Source organism: Panthera leo, chromosome C1, assembly GCF_018350215.1.
Source record: "Panthera leo isolate Ple1 chromosome C1, P.leo_Ple1_pat1.1, whole genome shotgun sequence".
In the NCBI taxonomy this organism is placed as follows: Eukaryota; Metazoa; Chordata; class Mammalia; order Carnivora; family Felidae; genus Panthera; species Panthera leo.
This window is the reverse complement of record NC_056686.1, coordinates 92,246,443-92,265,588: the sequence shown is the minus strand read 5'-3', so window position 1 is coordinate 92,265,588 and position 19,146 is coordinate 92,246,443. Positions and strand designations below refer to the sequence as shown.

At 34.8% G+C, this 19,146-nt stretch overlaps 1 protein-coding gene across 3 annotated transcripts in view; it reads right to left on the bottom strand.

The window, feature by feature from the left end:
* STXBP3 (syntaxin binding protein 3) overlaps nt 1-19,146 on the bottom strand; it is a 53,904-nt gene that overhangs the window by 14,333 nt on the left and 20,425 nt on the right. For all 3 annotated transcript variants that reach the window (XM_042953203.1, XM_042953205.1, XM_042953204.1), the window contains exons 5-11: nt 18,437-18,515; nt 17,009-17,109; nt 12,882-13,036; nt 8,251-8,341; nt 5,299-5,423; nt 2,685-2,780; nt 2,493-2,550 (exon numbers count right to left, since the gene is read on the bottom strand). In XM_042953203.1, coding sequence (XP_042809137.1) covers nt 2,493-2,550; nt 2,685-2,780; nt 5,299-5,423; nt 8,251-8,341; nt 12,882-13,036; nt 17,009-17,109; nt 18,437-18,515 — 705 coding nt within the window. The remainder of the gene's footprint in view (nt 1-2,492; nt 2,551-2,684; nt 2,781-5,298; nt 5,424-8,250; nt 8,342-12,881; nt 13,037-17,008; nt 17,110-18,436; nt 18,516-19,146) is intronic.

The window sequence follows — 19,146 nt, the reverse complement described above, 5'->3', positions numbered from 1 at the left end:
AGAGGTTGTCTACAAAGAGGCACAAGGGAATTTGGGGGAGGTGGTGGAACTATTCTATAACTTGACTGTAGTTATATGATCGTATGAATTTGTCAAAACGAATAGAATTTTATACTATAGAGAGAAAACTTTACAAATCAAACTTAAAAATAATAGATAGAATGGGTTTAACAGTATACTTGGACACAAAAGAGACAGAAATAGGAGACTCAAAGGTTAACAGAAAATATTCAATTTAAAGTAGAGAGGGAAATATGGGGGGGAAAGAACAGAATGTAAAAGATGTGGAATATGGTAAAAAAAAAAAAAAAAAAAAAAAAAAAAAATCTCTAAAACACAAGTGAATGGAGTCCTAGAAGGAAAGGAGAAAGATTAGGACAAACATGAGGAAATAATGACCAAGAATTTTTACAAATATGATGAAAGTTATTAATCAGTGATTTAAGAAGCCCAACAAACCCAAGGAAGATACATATTTTATATATATATATTATATACATTATACACATTATAGTAAGAAATATGATGGCCAAATTGTTAAAAATCAAAGATAAAGGGAAAATCTTTAAAAAGCCACTTTATCTTCAGGAAGATAACATGACAGCTGCTTTCTTTAATATAAAATATGGTAGCCAGAAGGTGATGTTTTACAATCTTCACATTGCTGAAAGGCAAACTGCTAACCTTTCATTTTATTTTTTTTATTTTTTTTATTTTTATTTTTTAATTTTTTTTTCAACGTTTTTTTATTTATTTTTGGGACAGAGAGAGACAGAGCATGAACGGGGGAGGGGCAGAGAGAGAGGGAGACACAGAATCGGAAACAGGCTCCAGGCTCCGAGCCATCAGCCCAGAGCCTGACGCGGGGCTCGAACTCACGGACCGCAAGATCGTGACCTGGCTGAAGTCGGACGCTTAACCGACTGCGCCACCCAGGCGCCCCTAACCTTTCATTTTAAATGCAGCAAAAGTGTAGCTGAAAAGCTTACAAAACAAAGATAACCTCAGATAAAACAAAAATTGAGAGAATTCATCTGGCCCTTGGAAAAACTGAAGAGTTATAAGGAATAAGTAACAATACATCTCATAAATATGAGGGCAATATAAAAGTCTATTGAGAATTTAAATAATAACAACTTAAGTTTATAAACACATGTTAAAGTAAAATACACGATGACAATGGCACAAAAGAGGAAGGAGGAAAATGTAGTTAAACTTTTACAAGGCTCTTGAATTCTTCAGGACATGGCAAAAGTATACTTTAAGGTAGACTGTGATAATACATTTAGTAATACCTAGCATAATGACTATAAAAAGGATACTAAAAGATAAAACAAATTTATATTGGAGATAAAATGGAATCATTAAAAAAAATACAATACATAAAGGTGACAGAAAAGAAAAAGACAAAAGGACAAAACAAATAGAAACAAGATGGTAGACATAAACTCAACTATATCAATAATTATATGAAATATTTATGGACTAAACATTTCAATTAAAGACAAAATTGTCGGGGTACCTGGATGGCTCAGCTGGTTAAATGTCTGGCTCTTGGTTTTGGCTCAGGTCATGATCTCACGGTTTTGTGGATTTGAGCCCTGCATCAGGCTCTGTGCTGACAGTAGGGAGCCTGGTTAGGATTCTCTCTCTCCCTGACCCTTCCCCACTTGGGCGTGTACGTGCACTCTCTCTCTCAAAACAAATAAACAAACTTAAAAAAACTATTTTAAATGTATAAAATTGAAAAGGGTCAGGCTAAATTTTCTTTATTCACAGATGATATTATTGTGTACTCTTTTGGAATGATGGAAATGTTCTCTATTTTGATTTAGGTGGTGGTTCCATATATATATATATGTGTGTGTGTGTGTGTGTGTGTGTGTATACATATACATATATATGTAAAAAGTTACTCAGTATACACTTAAGATTTGTGCACTTGGGTAAATCACACCTCATTATTAAAAAATCCAACAAGAATGCATTTATGAAATTGACTAAATGGCTTTTTAATTTTTTTTAATATTTTTTATTTATTTTTGAGACAGACAGAGAGAGAGGGAGAGAGAGAGAGAGAGAGAGAGAGTGTGTGTGTGTGTGTGTGTGTGTGTGTGTGAGCACAGGAGGGGCAGAGAGAGAGGGAGAAACAGAATCCGAAGCAGGCTCCAGGCTCTGAGCTATTCAGCACAGAGCCCGATGAGGGGCTTGAACCCACAAACCAGGAGATCATGACATGAGCTGAAGTTGAACACTCAACTGAGCCCCCCAGGCGCCCCAAATGGCCTTTTAAAAATAAACTCAAATGAAACAAGACAGACGAAATGTTGCCAACTGTTGAAACTAGGTAATGGGTACATGGGAGTTCATTTCTTCTACTTTAGTGTGTGTTAGAAATTTCCCAAAGTGGAAAATTAAATAGTTAAAATACACATTTTAAACACACTTTAAAATCCACCATCATTAGTTTGAATGTTAAATAAAATTCTTACCTTTCCTTCTGTTGCTTTCTTTGTTGATGAAATTTCCTTCATTAGTTTGGGAATTTCCCTGTCAAATTTGAGAAAATTATTTAGATTTCTAAGGTCTAACTCTTTACAGAAATATATTAAGATTACAAAATGTACTTTCAGGTACTTAGTGCCTAAAAAATATGGAATAAGAATTAAAATGGGTTCACATACTCTAATACAACTGCAATATGCCGATGTCGAATTCTAACCCAGAGGTCATCATCTTCTTCAAGGACGGCCTCCTTTTCTTTCCCATCTGTTTTGTATCTACAAGCAGACAGAAATATAAAACTTTTGGATTATCTCCCACCTAAAGTGGAAGAAACATCTTTACAAACAATAATTTTAAGACATAGCTCAAGAAACTGAATAATACATATATATATATTCAATCCATTAATTTTAGGAGGATAATGAATATCTACTCAAAAGTAAGGCATATTGGTATCCTTACATTCAAAATCAAAGTTGTATGTCTACCAAGACATTTTTGCTTTCAAATGTTAGATTCAGCTACATTAAAGAGTTTTAGCTCAGCAAAATGGTACTTTATGAAATATTAAACATTCTACAATCAACTCTAAGAACAAGACTGAATTTATATTAACAATGTGTTCTAATTGCTTAAAATACTATTTTGATGTGCTAATAACCATCAGCACAACTATTAAACACCTGTTAAATGTCACCCCTAATGTAGCCTATTAAATACTGAAGGTGTTTCAGAGTTCACATTTTCACAAACATGTATCCAAGTATATAAAATCATAAACACATGTCATCTGTTTCTACATTCTTCCCTAATCCTATAACCACATCTCCAATGAAGAATGAGAAAGGATATGAGAGAAAAACTAACGCAGTCATAAAAAATTCTGATTGCCTTAATAAGTCCTACCGAGGTGAGTAGAAATTCAAGAGGTTCATGAACCTACTCAAAATGGGCTTTTTGACTGCCTCCCCAAATGTAACATCTCCCTTCTTTTTTAATGCAGATAGCCTCCTTCCATCTATAGTGCTAAGGAGATTCAATCATCCTTGGAACTGTCAATTTCCTGAGCCAAGATTAGGAAGTACAGCTTTGAACTTTCCCAGCTCTAAACTGAAGATAATAAATATAGATTTCTACTATATGAATATAATCCCACTTCCATAGCTCCAAAAATTACAGGCCCCACGTATAAAACCATTTACCTATGCAGTCTTAATTGCAAATACCCAAAGGTAGAATGAGAGCTTAATCAGAAGATACATTAAGGACACAGCAGCCTATCTGCCATTTAAAATGTAACTTTGTACTTACATAATTCTTTTAACCTTTGATTTATAAACAAAGATTAAGACAGCAAGCCTGACAATACTAAAAGATGATGACAACCCCATTTTAAAAGTACATTTAAAGAAATTACTAATATAAAAAACAGAGTATGGATACTTTGAATTTCCTGCTTTGTACTGTCTCCATTAACAATTGTAATGGAGCACAAACCATAGGGAGTTCAAACTTTCATCTCATTTTATCCCTGGACTTTTTTGATTCATAAAAGGGAGTATTGCTGGTGTTTTTGTTTTTTTTTTTTGTTTGTTTGTTTGTTTAATAGGTCTCTCCCTTACTCTTAAAAAAATTAAAACTTTCTTTCCTTGCCAGCAAATTTAAAGGGGATAAATATTTTAAATACTAGGTTAGAACTGCCTGAAATGTCTGGAGCCAAGTCCTTCAGTGTCTACTAGTTTCATTCCTTTCTAATCTCTGGAGCAGTGCAGGCTTACAGACCTAAAGGACAACAGAGGTAAACAGTATTATTCTCTCCTGAAAATTCTCAATAAACTGTTTGAAACTACTTTTATGTTAGAAAAATAAGCTATATTGATTTCTCTATGTCACCAGATGTAATATAAATTACAGGAAGGAAATTCAGAAGCCAGGATTTGACCAGAATGCAAATAAGCATACAATAGAAAATACATAAATATATACAACAGAAAAAAGATCTTTTTAATTTATTAAAATTACTGAAGTAATTTACACAAAATTTCAGAAAACTAATTTTCATTTTTACTACTATGCTCAAGCAGTAAATCTTAGCTGAAAAACGCCAATTTGGACTTAGAGATTATGATATCAAATAACATGTAATATACATATGCCTGTACATATATATATATATACTCATAATGACTCACAAAAATACAGTAAAATGGATCCCTAATAGAAAAATTATTTCACTTTTCATTTAGCTATTTGGCCTCACTTTTAAAGTAAATATGCTTATATCAGAGTTAAGTCAATAGGTACTAAATTAGTTAAGACTAGATCTATTCTCAATAGCTATCCTATTCAGTTTTCCAGTATTCTAATCTTCTTAAAGATATTACGTTGACAAGACATACACACAGATACCTTTGGGTGGGTGATTCAGAATAATTACAGCCTAATAAGTTTGAATATGGTTTCCACTTCAATAAATATAATAGTGGGCCAGGTATTTACTCTTAACATAAGCAAGAAGCCCAAATTCCACTGGTTTAAATGTAACTTTGTTGTAGACATAGTTAAGGAAGCAACTACATCAAAGAAGCTTCAAAGCAGTCAAATTACCCATTAACTTACAAGGTCAAGGTATTTTTTAATACACTATGATTATAGGGGTAAGAGAATAATAAAGTTTCTGAATAACAAAGTTACAGGGGCATTAGATTTCTGGTGCCTACACAAATCATTAAATGCTCATATCCTATATGCTCTTTGTATATGCCCTTTATATGCCCTTCAAAATATACTTGCTTGTATGTATCATTCTCAATTGGCAGTAGATCATATGCCATTGCCTGAAAGGTCAGTTCATGCAGGACAGTGGACACAGGATCAAAGCCACGATCAATTATTATGAGCTGGGAATGAGTTTTACCCTGGAATAACAAGATAAAATTATCTTCAGAAACTTCAATTTGTGTGAACACCTTGTTAATATCTCAGAAAACAAAAGCAGACTTTTCCTAACTTCTGTCTCATTCTTAAGAATGTGAAGTTCTATTAAAACAGAAAAATTGGAGTGGCACAATAGGGGAAAAACCAAGACTACAAAACTGAAAACTTATAATTAAGGAGCCAAACTTGATATTACAATATTGTGAAAATTTGTTTTAAAAAAGCAACATCTGCCTTGCACTAAACCCATTTTCTTAGGAATTTAGTTCCATAAACATTAAAACTGATATAAATTATGAACAGCAGTCACTACTTAGGCTCTTTGTATTACACATGTGCTAAGCAAAAAAATATATATTACTCAATTCTTATAGCAACCCTATGAGGCAGGTATTATATCTCCATATGACGAAGGCATTAGAGCTTAAAAGTCAGCAACCTGACTAAATGACATAGCTAGTAAGTAGCAGAATGGAGATTCAAACCCATGTCAGTTTCATTCCATGCCTATGCTCTTAACCATTATGCTATTTAAAAGGATTATACTGATACCAGCTAAGATGGCAAATCAAAATGAAAGCCTTGTTATCATTAATTCACAAACAGCAGTAATTATTAAACAGTGAATAACAGTGCTAGGAAAAGTATTGTTAATACTAGTATCTTTCATATGCTCTATTTTAGAAAATAATAAATTATTTGGATTATTATTTAAAGCAGTCAGAAATAACTACAACTCATTAGATAGATATTTCCTATTTATTTACATATATCAGATATAAGTAAATTACATGAGAAAGACCTTTAAAAATTGTTTTATTTAACATTTACTCATTTAAACCTTGAGACAGTATGATACAGTGGTTAAGAATACAGGCTCTGGAATCACATAGATCCAGGTATCAGCCCAGTCTTGACCACTTTCTTGCTAAATGACTTTGGACAAATTGCTTAACTTAAATATCTCAGTATTCTCATTTGTAAAACAAAATATAACCAGAACCTCTGCTGTATAAGATTATTGTAAAGACTTAATGTAGGGGCACCTGGGTGGCTCAGTTGGTTAAGGGTCTGACTTGGGCTCAGGTCATGATCTCACGGGTCGTGCATTTGAGTTCCGCATCAGGCTCTCTGCTATCAGCACAGAGCCCACTTTGGATCCTCTGTCCCTCCCCCTCCCCCTCCCCTCCCTTCCTCCCTCCCTCCCTCTCTCTCTCTCTCTCTCAAATAAACTTAAAAAAAAGAAAAAGATTTAATGTAATAACACCATAAAACACTTAGTGCCTAGGATTTGGCAAGCCTTCAATACATTTAAGTTATAGGTCCTCAAAAATACAAATATGAAAAAGATGGTGCAATGTAAGTGTTATATCAGGGCTTGGGGTTATGACAATACGTGGGAGGAAGTACCATTTGACCTGAAGAGTCACGAAATGCTTCAAAAAGAATGTGACACTTCATCATGTTCTCAAATGAAGGAAAAATACCAAGCATTTGAAAGATGTATAATTTCCCAGGCAGAAAAATGGAAAGTACAAGTTTGTTTTTTTGTGTGGATCTTGCCGTTTTTTGGTTTTTTTTCATTGAAATCATAAAGGACAAAAGGATATTTACTAACATACTGACAAAAGGATATTTACTAACATACCCATCATGTATCTCTTCCTGCATTCAACATACATTGACTATTACTATGCTACACACTGAGCCACTGTCTTCATCACTACACCAGAACAGCTTTCACCAGACCTCTAGCAACTCTTAAAAGTTGTAAGCTAACATTATATCTAAGCTTATACCCTCCTAATCCAGTGCAGGTATTTGTGAATTTCCCTGTTTCACTATGCCTCTGCCAAAGAATCCTGTTATCCAAGCAACAAACCCCTTCTTCCATCATGTTGTACTCATTCTTTAAGTTCAAGAGCCTCCTCTGGGATGCCTTCCAAGACTCCAGTTAGAAGATTAATCCACTGCCTATGTTCCCACTACATTCTATGTATTATTTTTTTCATTTCACTTATTAAAGAACACTGTATCAGTGGTTTCCCTTGCCCATCTCCTCTTCTAAACTGTCAACAGTTTCTTCTGCTCATTTAATATGGCTTCCGAGCCCCCTGGCCCCACCTCCTTCAGTTTCCTCAGACTCTTCATTTTCCAACGCAAGCCTAAATGCTGCTATTCTCCAGGACTCAACCTCAGTCTCTGATTACTTTATACTGTCTTCATAAGATAATAACAGCTGCCATTTATTAAACTCCTATACGTGCTGAACATGTTAATTCACCTATCTTCATGCCAACCAAGCAAGCTATATGTTTATCGCACCCATTTTATAGATGAAAATACAACTCAGAGTAAATAATTTGTATAAAGTCACAGAGCTAGCAGTAAGATAAGAATAACTATTAAATGTTTACTCAGCAAGCATCATTGTAAGAACTTTAAAAGTAATAACTCATTTAACCCTCTACTTTATAAAATAGGTATCCTTATTATCCCCATTTTACAGTTTAAAAAACTTAAGCACAGAGAACTTACATTATTTGTCCAAACTAACATATCTATGAATTAAAAATGGCAGAACCAGGAGTTGGACACAGTCCTTACTTCAAAACTCTTATCTTCCCCACTAAATCACAACATTATTAAGGTTCCCTCTACCATCTATATTAATTATTCTTAAATCAATACTGGGGATCTATATCAATGATTCTCAAATCAACACTGGAAATGAACAATAATTTTTTTGGTTTATGAAGAAGTAAGACAGACTTTGTTCATAATCACTATTTGCCTTTTACACATTACCTTTATTAGGCTCTTTTCATCAATCTTGTAGTAGTTTTCAAGTTTTTTTTCAACAAGCTGGGCAAGCTTACTGGCATTATCTAGAGGTTTACTATAAGTGGAAAAAATGTTCAAACAATTATCCTTCTTTCAAAACACATGTTATACTAGCATAAAGCTGAATTCTAAAATTAAACCATGCAATAATTTATTAATTTAAAAGACTTTATAAACACAGAAAAGTTCAAATAATACATCAAATACAATATTATACCAATTTGTCTGGATTTTACAAATGTAAACCTTATCATATGTGCTTCAAATTTTCTTAAAGAAAATAATATATTATAAATAAAACTGCAGGTCCCTTTATTTCCTTCCCAACTCCTAATCTTCTCCTCTACCTCCATCCACTTCCAATAGCAACCACTGTCATGAATTTGGTGTGTATTCTTCCTGTCAATGCTGTTATATATATTTACTATTTTACATATGTTTAATAGTATATGTTATATATGTTTGATATCTATGTTGATATACACATACCAAATTTACTCACTTTAGTTTTACACAATTTTCCATCATATAATTATATTGGATTCTATGTATTCATCCCCTTAAAGATGGACTTTAAAAAAAAAATTTTTTTTAAGGTTTATTCATTTTTCAGAGACAGAGCATGAGTGGGGGGAGGGGCAGAGAGAGAGGGAGACACAGAATCTGAAGCTGGGCCCAGGCTCTGAGCTGTCAGCACAGAGCTCGATGCAGGGCTCAAACTCATGGGCTGTGAAATCATGACCTAAACTGAAGTCAGATACCCACCCAGCCTCCCCTTAAAGATGGACATTTAAATCATTCTCAATTTTATACTATTTCGAACAAAAGTGAAACAAATATCTTTGTAAATATATCTCCATGTATGTTTTTCTACATCTAAAAGTATAATTGCTGAATCATGAAGAACATTTTTACTTTTCTAGATACTAGCATATTACTCTCCAAATGAGTTGACCAATTATCCTTCCTACTAGCAGTGTGAGATATCCCAATGTGCTAACACTTAATTAGCTTTCCAGTATAATCTTTTGCATAAAGTCTTGTATATCAGTCTTCTAAAATGATAAAATCATAGTTTAAATTACAACTTCATGACCAGTGGCATTAGCATAACTTCTGAATCTACAGGGAAAAATTCTGTGAAAGGCTCCTCAATTAGCACACCAATCTCAAAAATCTCATTGTGACGGCTTCCAAGAGTGAAAGACTCTTTAGGTTTTATACCTTAAAAATAAAATAGCAACTATAAAGAAAAATTTATTACATGTTTAGCTTTAGAGTATTTTCAAAAGGAAATAATTTTATGTCAGAATTACACTTTAACAGTCCATAAGACATAAAGGAATGCTTTGAGAAACTACAAGTAGGATTTTAATGTAACTTAAATATAAAGTATATGAATTTGAAATTAAACAGCTCAGCCAACAAACATGACACATGCAAATGTTTAAAGAAACTTTTAAAAAAGAAATGAGTGATAATACTTACTAGTAATACCATAGTATATTTACTACTACCATTTTACTAGTGTCATGTACTATCCCGAATGCTTTACAGAGTTCTAACAACAACTTAATAAGGTGGGTACTATCATTCCCATTTCATAGATAAGGAAACTGAGGGCAGAAGGGTCACACAGCTAGTAATTAGCAGAGATTAAAATCCAAGCTGTCTGGTTACATACAACAATATGGATGACTCTCAAAACATAATGTTGAACAAAGAAGGCAGAAACAAAAATTTCATATGATTCCATTTTTACCATGTTCAACACCAGGCAGAACTAAAATACATGTTAAAAGTCAGGATAGTAGTAACCTTTGGGGAGAAAAAAGGGGGTAGTGATCAAGAAGGATCATGAGCAGAACCTCTGAGATGCTGTTTATGTTCTATTTCTTGACCTTGGTAGGTTTAGAGGGATATGTTCACTTTGGAATGATTTATCAAGCGATATATATATCATTTATGCACTTTACAGTAAATTTTTATTATTTTTATTATTTATTTAAAAAAATTTTTTAATGTTAATTTTTTTTGAGAGAGAGCACGAGCAGGAGAGGGGTAGAGAGTGATAGGGAAACACAGAATCCAAACCAGGCTGCAGGCTCTGAGCTGTCAGCATAAGAGTCTGATGTGGGGCTCAAACTTGTGAAATGTTAGATCATGACCTGAGCCAAAGTCAGATGCTTAACGACTGAGCCACCCAGGTGCCTCACAGTACATCTTATTTTTAAAAAGAAGCAAATAAATAAAGGTACACGGTATTAAAGTCAAACTTTAGCTCTTTAAAAAAAACAACAGAAAATCTATTTAAAATGGCCACTGGGGGGCAGCTGGCTGGCTCAGGGTGGAACATCTGACTCTTGATTTCTGCGCAGGTCATGATCTTGCTATTCTTGAGTTTGAGCCCTGCTCTGACAGCAGGGAGCCTGCTTGGAATTCTCTCCCTCTCTCTCTGCCCCTCCCCCGCTCATTCACACATGCTCTCTCTCAAAGTAAATAAACATTAAAAAATAACACTCAGATCAATGAAATAGAATAGAGAACCCAGAAATGTACCCACAAACGTATGGCCACCTAATCTTTGACCAAGCAGGAAAGAATATCCAATGGAATAAAGACACTCTCTTCAGCAAGTGGTGCTGGGAAAACTGGACAGCGACACGCAGAAGAATGAACCTGGACTACTTTTCTTACACCATACACAAAAATAAATTCAAAATGGATGAAAGACCTAAATGTAAGACAGGAAGCCATCAAAATTCTGGAGGAGAACGCAGGCAAAAACCTCTTTGATCTTGGCCACAGCAACTTCTTACTCAACATGTCTCCAAAGGCAAGGGAAGCAAAAGCAAAAATGAACTACTGGGACCTCATCAAAATAAAAAGCTTCTGCACAGCAAAGGAAACAATCAGCAAAACTAAAAGGCAACCGACAGAATGGGAGAAGATATTTGCAAATGACATATCAGATAAAGGGTTAGTATCCAAAATCTATAAAGAATTTATCAAACTCAACACCCAAAAAACAAATAATCCAGTGAAGAAATGGGCAAAAGACATGAATAGACACTTCTCCAAAGAAGACATCCAGATGTCCAACCGACACATGAAAAAATGCTCAACATCACTCATCATCAGGGAAATACAAATCAAAACCACAATGAGGGGCGTCTGGGTGGCTCAGTCGGTTGGGTGTCTGACTTCAGCTCAGGTCATGATCTCACCGCTCCTGAGTTCGAGCCCCATGTCAGGCTCTGTGCTGACAGCTCAGAGCCTGGAGCCTGCTTCAGATTCTGTGTATGTCTCTCTCTCTGCCCCTACCCTGCTCACACTCTGTAGCTCTATCTCTCAAAAATAAATAAACATTAAAAATTTAAAAAAAAACACACACAATGAGATACCACCTTACATCTGTCAGAATGGCTAACATTAACAACTCAGGCAACAATAGATGTTGGCAAGGATGTGGAGAAAGAGGATCTCTTTTGCATTGTTGGTGGGAATGCAAGCTGGTGCAGCCACTCTGGAAAACAGTATGGAGGTTCCTCAAAAAACTAAAAATGGAACTGCCCTACAACCCAGCAATTGCACTACTAGGCATTTATCCAAGGAATACAGGTGTGCTGTTTCGAAGGGACACATGCACCTCCATGTTTATAGCAGCACTATCAACAATAGCCAAAATACGGAAAGAGCACAAATGTCCATCGATGGATGAATGGATAAAGAAGATGTGGTATATATATACAATGGAGTATTATTCAGCAATCAGAAAGAATGAAACCTTGCCATTTGCAACTATGTGGATAGAACTGGAGGGTATTATGCTAAGTGAAATTAGTCAAAGAAAGACAAAAATCATATGACTTCACTCATATGAGGACTTTAAGAGACAAAACAGATGAACATAAGTGAAGGGAAACAAAAATAATATAAAAACAGGGAGGGGGACAAGACAGAAGAGACTCATAAATATGGAGAACAAACAGAGGGTTATTGGAGGGGTTGTGGGAGGAGGGATGGGTTAAATGGGTAAGGGGCAGTGAGGAATCTACTCCTGAAATCATTGTTGCACTATATGCTAACTAATTTGGATGTAAATTTTTAAAATAACTAATTAATTAATTAATTAATTAATGTATTTATTTATTTATTTGAGGGGCACCTGGGTGGCTCAGTCGGTTAAGTGTCCAACTCTTGATCTCAGCTCAGGTCATGATCTCAGGGTTCATGAGTTTGAACCCCATATTGGGCTCTGCACTGACAGTGTGGAACCTGCTTGGGATTCTCTCTCTCTCCTCTTTCTCTACCTCCTCCCCACTGACATGCTCTCTCTCAAAATAAACATTTTTAAAAAAGTGCTTGCAAATTATACCAAATTTAAGCTCTGAAATTTAGTAACAGGGGGCTATTAGTTGCTTGGAAATTTCAACCTTAAACTTTAAATCTGCTATTTGAACAGCATAATTTTACATGGAGTTTGCAAAGTAAACCTTGCAAACCAATACACTTTAGCCCAGAGATATTACTTACCTCTATATTGGAGATCAAATAGAAAGCATAACATATACAGACAGTATTGAGTGTTCTACCTTTTATATCTTACTCCAGGGTTTTCATCCAGGGTAGCACATACTGTAACTATCTGCTCAGCCATTGCTTCCATAACGGCATCTTTTCCATTTGCATTACTAGGGTCCGGACTGTAACAGTAATAGAATGCATCCGGTACATCAAGAGTATAAACCTAAGTTAGGCCCCCCCAAAAAAAAAATAAGGTCATACTGTGTCAATTGGTGATTTGGTTTAACACACACACACACACACACACACACACACACACACACACAAAAATGTGGCTATTATTTGGGACATTAAAAAAATTACTTGCTTAACCATGCTGTTTCCTGAGACCACTGTGTCTTTACCTTAATCAAATCTCATTTTCTCTCAGTCATCTTGATTTCATCCTTTATTTCTTTTCCCACTCTCCTTTCCTGCTTAGTCTACCTCTCTCCTTCATTTCTTGTTTCATACTGTACTATTTGTTTCTTACTACCTGTGCAACAGATGAAGGAATTTGAGGTAGTCAAACTAAACTAAAAATCTAATACCTGACACAAAGAAATACAACAAAGCCAAAGTTGGTCTATATATTTGACATACATTAAAAATCTTAATCTGTTAGAGAATAACCTAGAAATTTTCCATAGTTGATATGTATCTTCAATTCTTTGGTTTATATTCTTCATGTCCTTAAAATAGAGATATGTTTCCCAAAAAGACACAGTATTGTGCCAGACATAGTAATTGGTCTAATCATAGACCACACTGAAACCTCAAAGACACATTTTTTCAACTAACAAAAACATTTACTTATGTGCAAAGAACTGGATTAGAAGGGCGCCTGGGTGGCGCAGTCGGTTAAGCAACTGACTTTTGATCTCTGGCCAGGTCATGATCTCTCCATTCATGGGTTCGAGCCCTGTGTCAGGCTCTGTGCTGATGGTATGGAGCCTGCTTGGGAGTCTCTCTCCCCTTCTCTTTGCCCCTCCCCCGCTTGTGTATGTGTGGCTCTCTCTCACTCAAAAATAAATATTTAAAAAAAGAACTGCATTAGAAATTTACTATTATTATGTTATTTGAAGAGTACGAAAGTGAGGCACCTGGGTGGCTCAGTCGGTTTAGCGCCTCTTGGTTGCAGCTCAGGTCACAATCGCACTGATAGTGGTATCAGCTCTGTGCTGATGGTGTGGAGGCTACTTGGGATTCTCTCTCTCTCTCTCTCTCTCTGCGCCCCACCCCCACTCATACTCACGCAGTCTCTCTCTCTAAATAAATAAACTTTTAAAAAATGAATACAAAAGAAGAAGCTCTTTTACTAGGGTTGGGAGTTAGTTCTTCATTAAACCAATTTTTATTTTTTTTAAACAATGATGATAATCTCTCTTAGCCTAGGATGATGTATTGAGTGTAAAAGTAAGTATGTAATAAACATTACATGCTAAACTATTGCATTATGAATAAACCTGCTCATGAAAAGTTTCCTTTCATTGTACATTCATTTCTCTGAACATAACCAACAGCAGCAGGCTGCACATGGATTCAGATTTAGCCATAGCTAATCCACTTATGTCTGTGTTGCTCAAAATCTTGGCTATTATATTAACTGCCAACAAGCACTTCTCTTAGTATACTATTACACTACAGTAGATAATATTATCTGTTCAAAAATACTTACTGCCCCTCCCTAAGGGCCTCTCCCTATAAGAGTATGCTTCCCACTCACTAAAGTCAGCCTTGGCTATGGGTATTCGAACATGAGTAGAAGTGACACATGCTACTCCCCACAAAAGCTTTAAAAGCCATTGTGTGTCTCCAACATTTCTCTTTTCCTTCTGCTATGTCCCAGACAAGGGCTAGTCCTTCAGCCTCAGTTCCAGAATGGAGAGAATATACAGCAAAGCCCCAGACAAACCACAATGGACAAAAATATGAGAAATAAACTTGGCTACAGTAATGAACTGAGATTTAGGGAGTTATCACAACAGTTTAACCTAAGCTAATACTCCAATGAACCAAAGAGAATATTAGAGCTTATTTTCATTCTACTCTCACATTTCTTCCATTCTTCCATTTCCCTCCTCCTCTTCCTCTCCACTTTCCATTACCACCATACATGTTCCTTCAGACCATTGCCAAATATTTTCTTCAACTTTATGACCCACAGTCAGCTCCTTAAATAAAGACTCCTCCCACCCCTGCCACTTTCATCTACTTTTTTTGCTAATCTACAACTGGCTTAGCTCTATTTCTACCTAAACACCTCCCTACTAACTACACCAGACTCTTTGTACTCTGTAAGATCCACTGTAATCAAATTTCCCTACATTCTTAAATGCTTTCCCTCTAATTGCCTTAATGTATATGTGATAGCACTAATTATCTTAAATCCTGTAAGAAGTAAAGCAAGAGGTTTCTTTAATCTCTTGGACTCATAAATTCAGGAGTGAATCAACCTCCTTCCTCTCCATGCAACCTCTAAATGTGTTTAATGTCCGTCCAACTTGTCTTCTTTGGAGCACTATCCTATCTGACTTTGCATCTGGCAGACAGTATCCACTGCACAAGACCTTGATAAATGCTCACATAGGCCTTTGCTCTTAGCTCAAAGCACTTAGTAGTATTTCCTTTATATCTTCACTTGCAAACAAAGTTGAAAACATTTTCACTGTAATTTCTCTGTAACAGTTATAGTTACTAAGTAAACTCTCAGATGCTTATCAAGGAAATAAAAGCAAAAACTTCTTAGGGGAAAAACAAACCAGACAGGACCTTAAATAATCACATTTTGCAAAGACACAGTAAGAAGATTCTCATGAGATTTCTCTATATAGACAAAAACAAGTTATTCTCATCACCAATCAAATTGGTCAGATAGCTACACAAATCTCTCCTTCAAATAGAGCAACTGCAGAATTTTGATGAATTTTGAGGCTAAAACTATATTTACCATCTGTACAGCAGATGCTCTGGATCCGTTTATAATATTTATCACACTACTATTCATATCCCACATCATTTAGAAAGCCCATTTCACCCTATTTTAAACTTACATATCACATTAAAAGGAACAGGCCTAAAGGTAACCTTTGGCAATAGTGTAACGTTAAACAGATATCTTAAAATTTTACAATCTGGATTATAATCTTTCTTTGCCCAAAATAGCAATAGCTTAAAAGAAAAATCTCTTGGGGTGCCTGGGTGGCTCAGTCAGTTAAGCGACCACTTCAGCTCAGGTCATGACCTCATGGTTTGTGAGGTCGAGGCTGGGAGAACCCCGTTTAGGATCCTCTGTCTCCCTCTCTCTCTGCCCCTCCCCTGCACTCTCTCTCTCTCAAAAATAAACATACATTTAAAAAGAAAAGAAAAAGAAAAATTCCTCTTCTAGGACCCTTATTTCTCTTAAAATATTGACCTTATAGTTCCAAACAACAGTAAACTATTAGAATTCTATGAAATGCTAGAATCCAAACACAGAGAACAGAGCACAACAAAGTTGAGCAATGCACTAGCTGTGTGATCTGGGGCAAGTTACTTAACTTCTTTGATTTCCCCATCTTTAAAATGAAGACAGAATTACCATCCATTCATAGGACTATCATGAGGATTACATGAATATATTTACGGAAAATATTTAGGAAAGTGTCTGGCACATGGAGAATACTACATAGGTGTTTCCTATCACCATCATTATTAATTGAAGGATCATAACTATTCCAAAGTCAAAATGAATTTTTAAAACCCTTCATTTTATAAATTAATGCAATCTATATAATGTTATAGAAAAAATTTGTTGAAGAACATTTGTTTTAATATCACAAATGGTTACAGAAGCTAAAGGTTATTTCTTTTGAGTCATCTAACATTGTGTTCAAAATCTTTTCATTTCATAATCTAATAGTTCTGTAAAACTTGACATACACAGCACTTAGTGGCAGCTGTGAAATTTAAGCTCCACTTTCATAATGTTCTGTTCCAATTTATGCTCCTCTCCTTTCCTTCATCATGAGAAATATTTATTTGTGGATCATTCAAAATTCACCAAATACATAACATATAAAACATCTTTAAGATATACCTTATTAATAAGTAAGCTCATAAAACCAAAATTTTAAATCCATTATAAACTAAAATTAAAAGTAAAACAAGAAAGTACCTGAGATTCAAGTGGAATGAAGGAAATATTTATTTCTTTACATCTTCTTATTGATTTGGAGCAAGAAGTCTTAATTTTGTTAAAGAGACTATCAGGGCAAACTGAGAGGGGGGGAAAAAATCAAAGCATATAACTCCATCTAAATTTTTATTCTTTGGAATAAATCATTTTAACATGCAAGAATATTTATTTTTTACATATAATTAGTGACTTTCACAAAGCAATTTACTATGAGGACAGAGACAATATGTAAATATTTTTCTTCACTTTACAGAGCAAACGTATTCTAGCCAACAGGGCTATAACAGAAATTCCATTTTCCCCATTCATAGGCACCATAACTTATGATTATTTCCTTAGAGAGCTGCTTACACAGCAAACTAAAATTGTTAGGAAGGAAAATCAGATCCAAACTCATGGCTTAATAAACTTTCATAGGACTTTCAGAATTTCTTAGGAATTTATACTGCTTTTCAAAATGTGGCACTAAGTGCAACCATCCCACACAAATTGTTAGTTTTTCCTTGTATCTCAAGACCTTCTCTAATGTCAGGAAATCCTGAGACTAATCCAGAGCCTGTTCTCTCCACCCTCCCTTTACCTGTCTATATCTCTATTAAATCTAGGTTGGAACATCAACCATTGGGTCCTAGTGTCTTTTAACATGATGTTCTTTAGCCTCAAGATTCCTTAAGTTAAAAGAGGCTTCACATTCATTAAATTTTATAACTTCTATAAACATGAATTTCTGTGTAATACAGTTATTTAAAACACAAATACTTACGGCATGACATATTTAAAATGGAAACTATTACTAGGCATGAGATAAATAATAACTTCTAGGAAAAACAATATACTGCTTAAAATGAATTTCTAATAGCACAGACTAAGACTACACTTAGATGAACAGCATTTTTATTTTGCAAAATAATTATGTAAGATATAACATAAAGCAGAATTATATGTGTGTCTGGACTTCTCTGTGATGCTTTTGTTTAGCTGCTTTCTATCTGAACATATGGCATTGCAAGAGAAATGTGACAGATTCTCTCCATTAATATTTGCCAAACAGATGGCAATTTCTCCAGTACCGTCCCAAAGGGTCTTATTTTTGATTATATAATCAAATCCCCAATTAAAACTTAGATTTAAAAAAGAATTCCTCCTTCATCAGCATAAAATTTGAGATACAGCTCTCACTACCAACCCCCCACCATTGTATACCAGCAAAAATGACTGACTCAGAATTTAATTTTCTATCACTTTAATATGAATTAGGATAGATATGATCTTATATTTTTAGATTTTTTCTAATCTAATTAGAACAAGCAATAAATAGAAAGTTAATATTATAATAGTACTATAAGAAATACTTTATAATTAATAGGATTTTAAACAATGAAGCAATACTTTTACAAAGCTACTTACAGTCAGTGAAGTATATATATGCTGCTTTGTATTTGTTCTCGGACTTACTTGCAAAATCACGTAAAAAACATTCTACAGACTTAAAAAAGGTTAGATGTTAATACACATTTAACAAAATACTAATTTAAACGTGCTAGCTTTTGAAGTAACTAAGATTATTCTTTTTCAATAATAAAACAAAACCTTAACTATCTCAAAGTTTACTTTATAAGCTGATTTTTTTTAAATGCTATGTTGTCTAGCAGTAACAGCTAAAAACCTAAGAAGTAGTAAGGTAATATGTATAAACAGAGTACTGTTTTGGCAATGAGAAGATCCAGGAACGATCCAGTGACTGGGAAGCTGAAGCCACACAGACCATTAGAAGATAACAAATCAAGGAACTGAAAAGCCAATAAGCATACTGGAAATGTTATCTACCTGGATGATGAAAGCATTGTGACTGTAACTGGGAAAGTGCTGAAGAGAGTGACAGTGAGCTAGGAGTAAAATTGTTAAGGGATAATGAAAGACCGAGAGGTTGGTAGACGACAGCAAGGAGAGGAATGGCAGGTAATAAAGTCTGGTAGTTCTTGCATGCCTCAGTGCTGGTAATTTTAAAGATACAATGATCTAAAAGCAAAAATGAGGAATACAGAATGTAATGATCTCTCCTCCATCTGTTCCTTTTTCTCCTGGAACTCTAGAACTATTTCTGTTAGACCTCATAG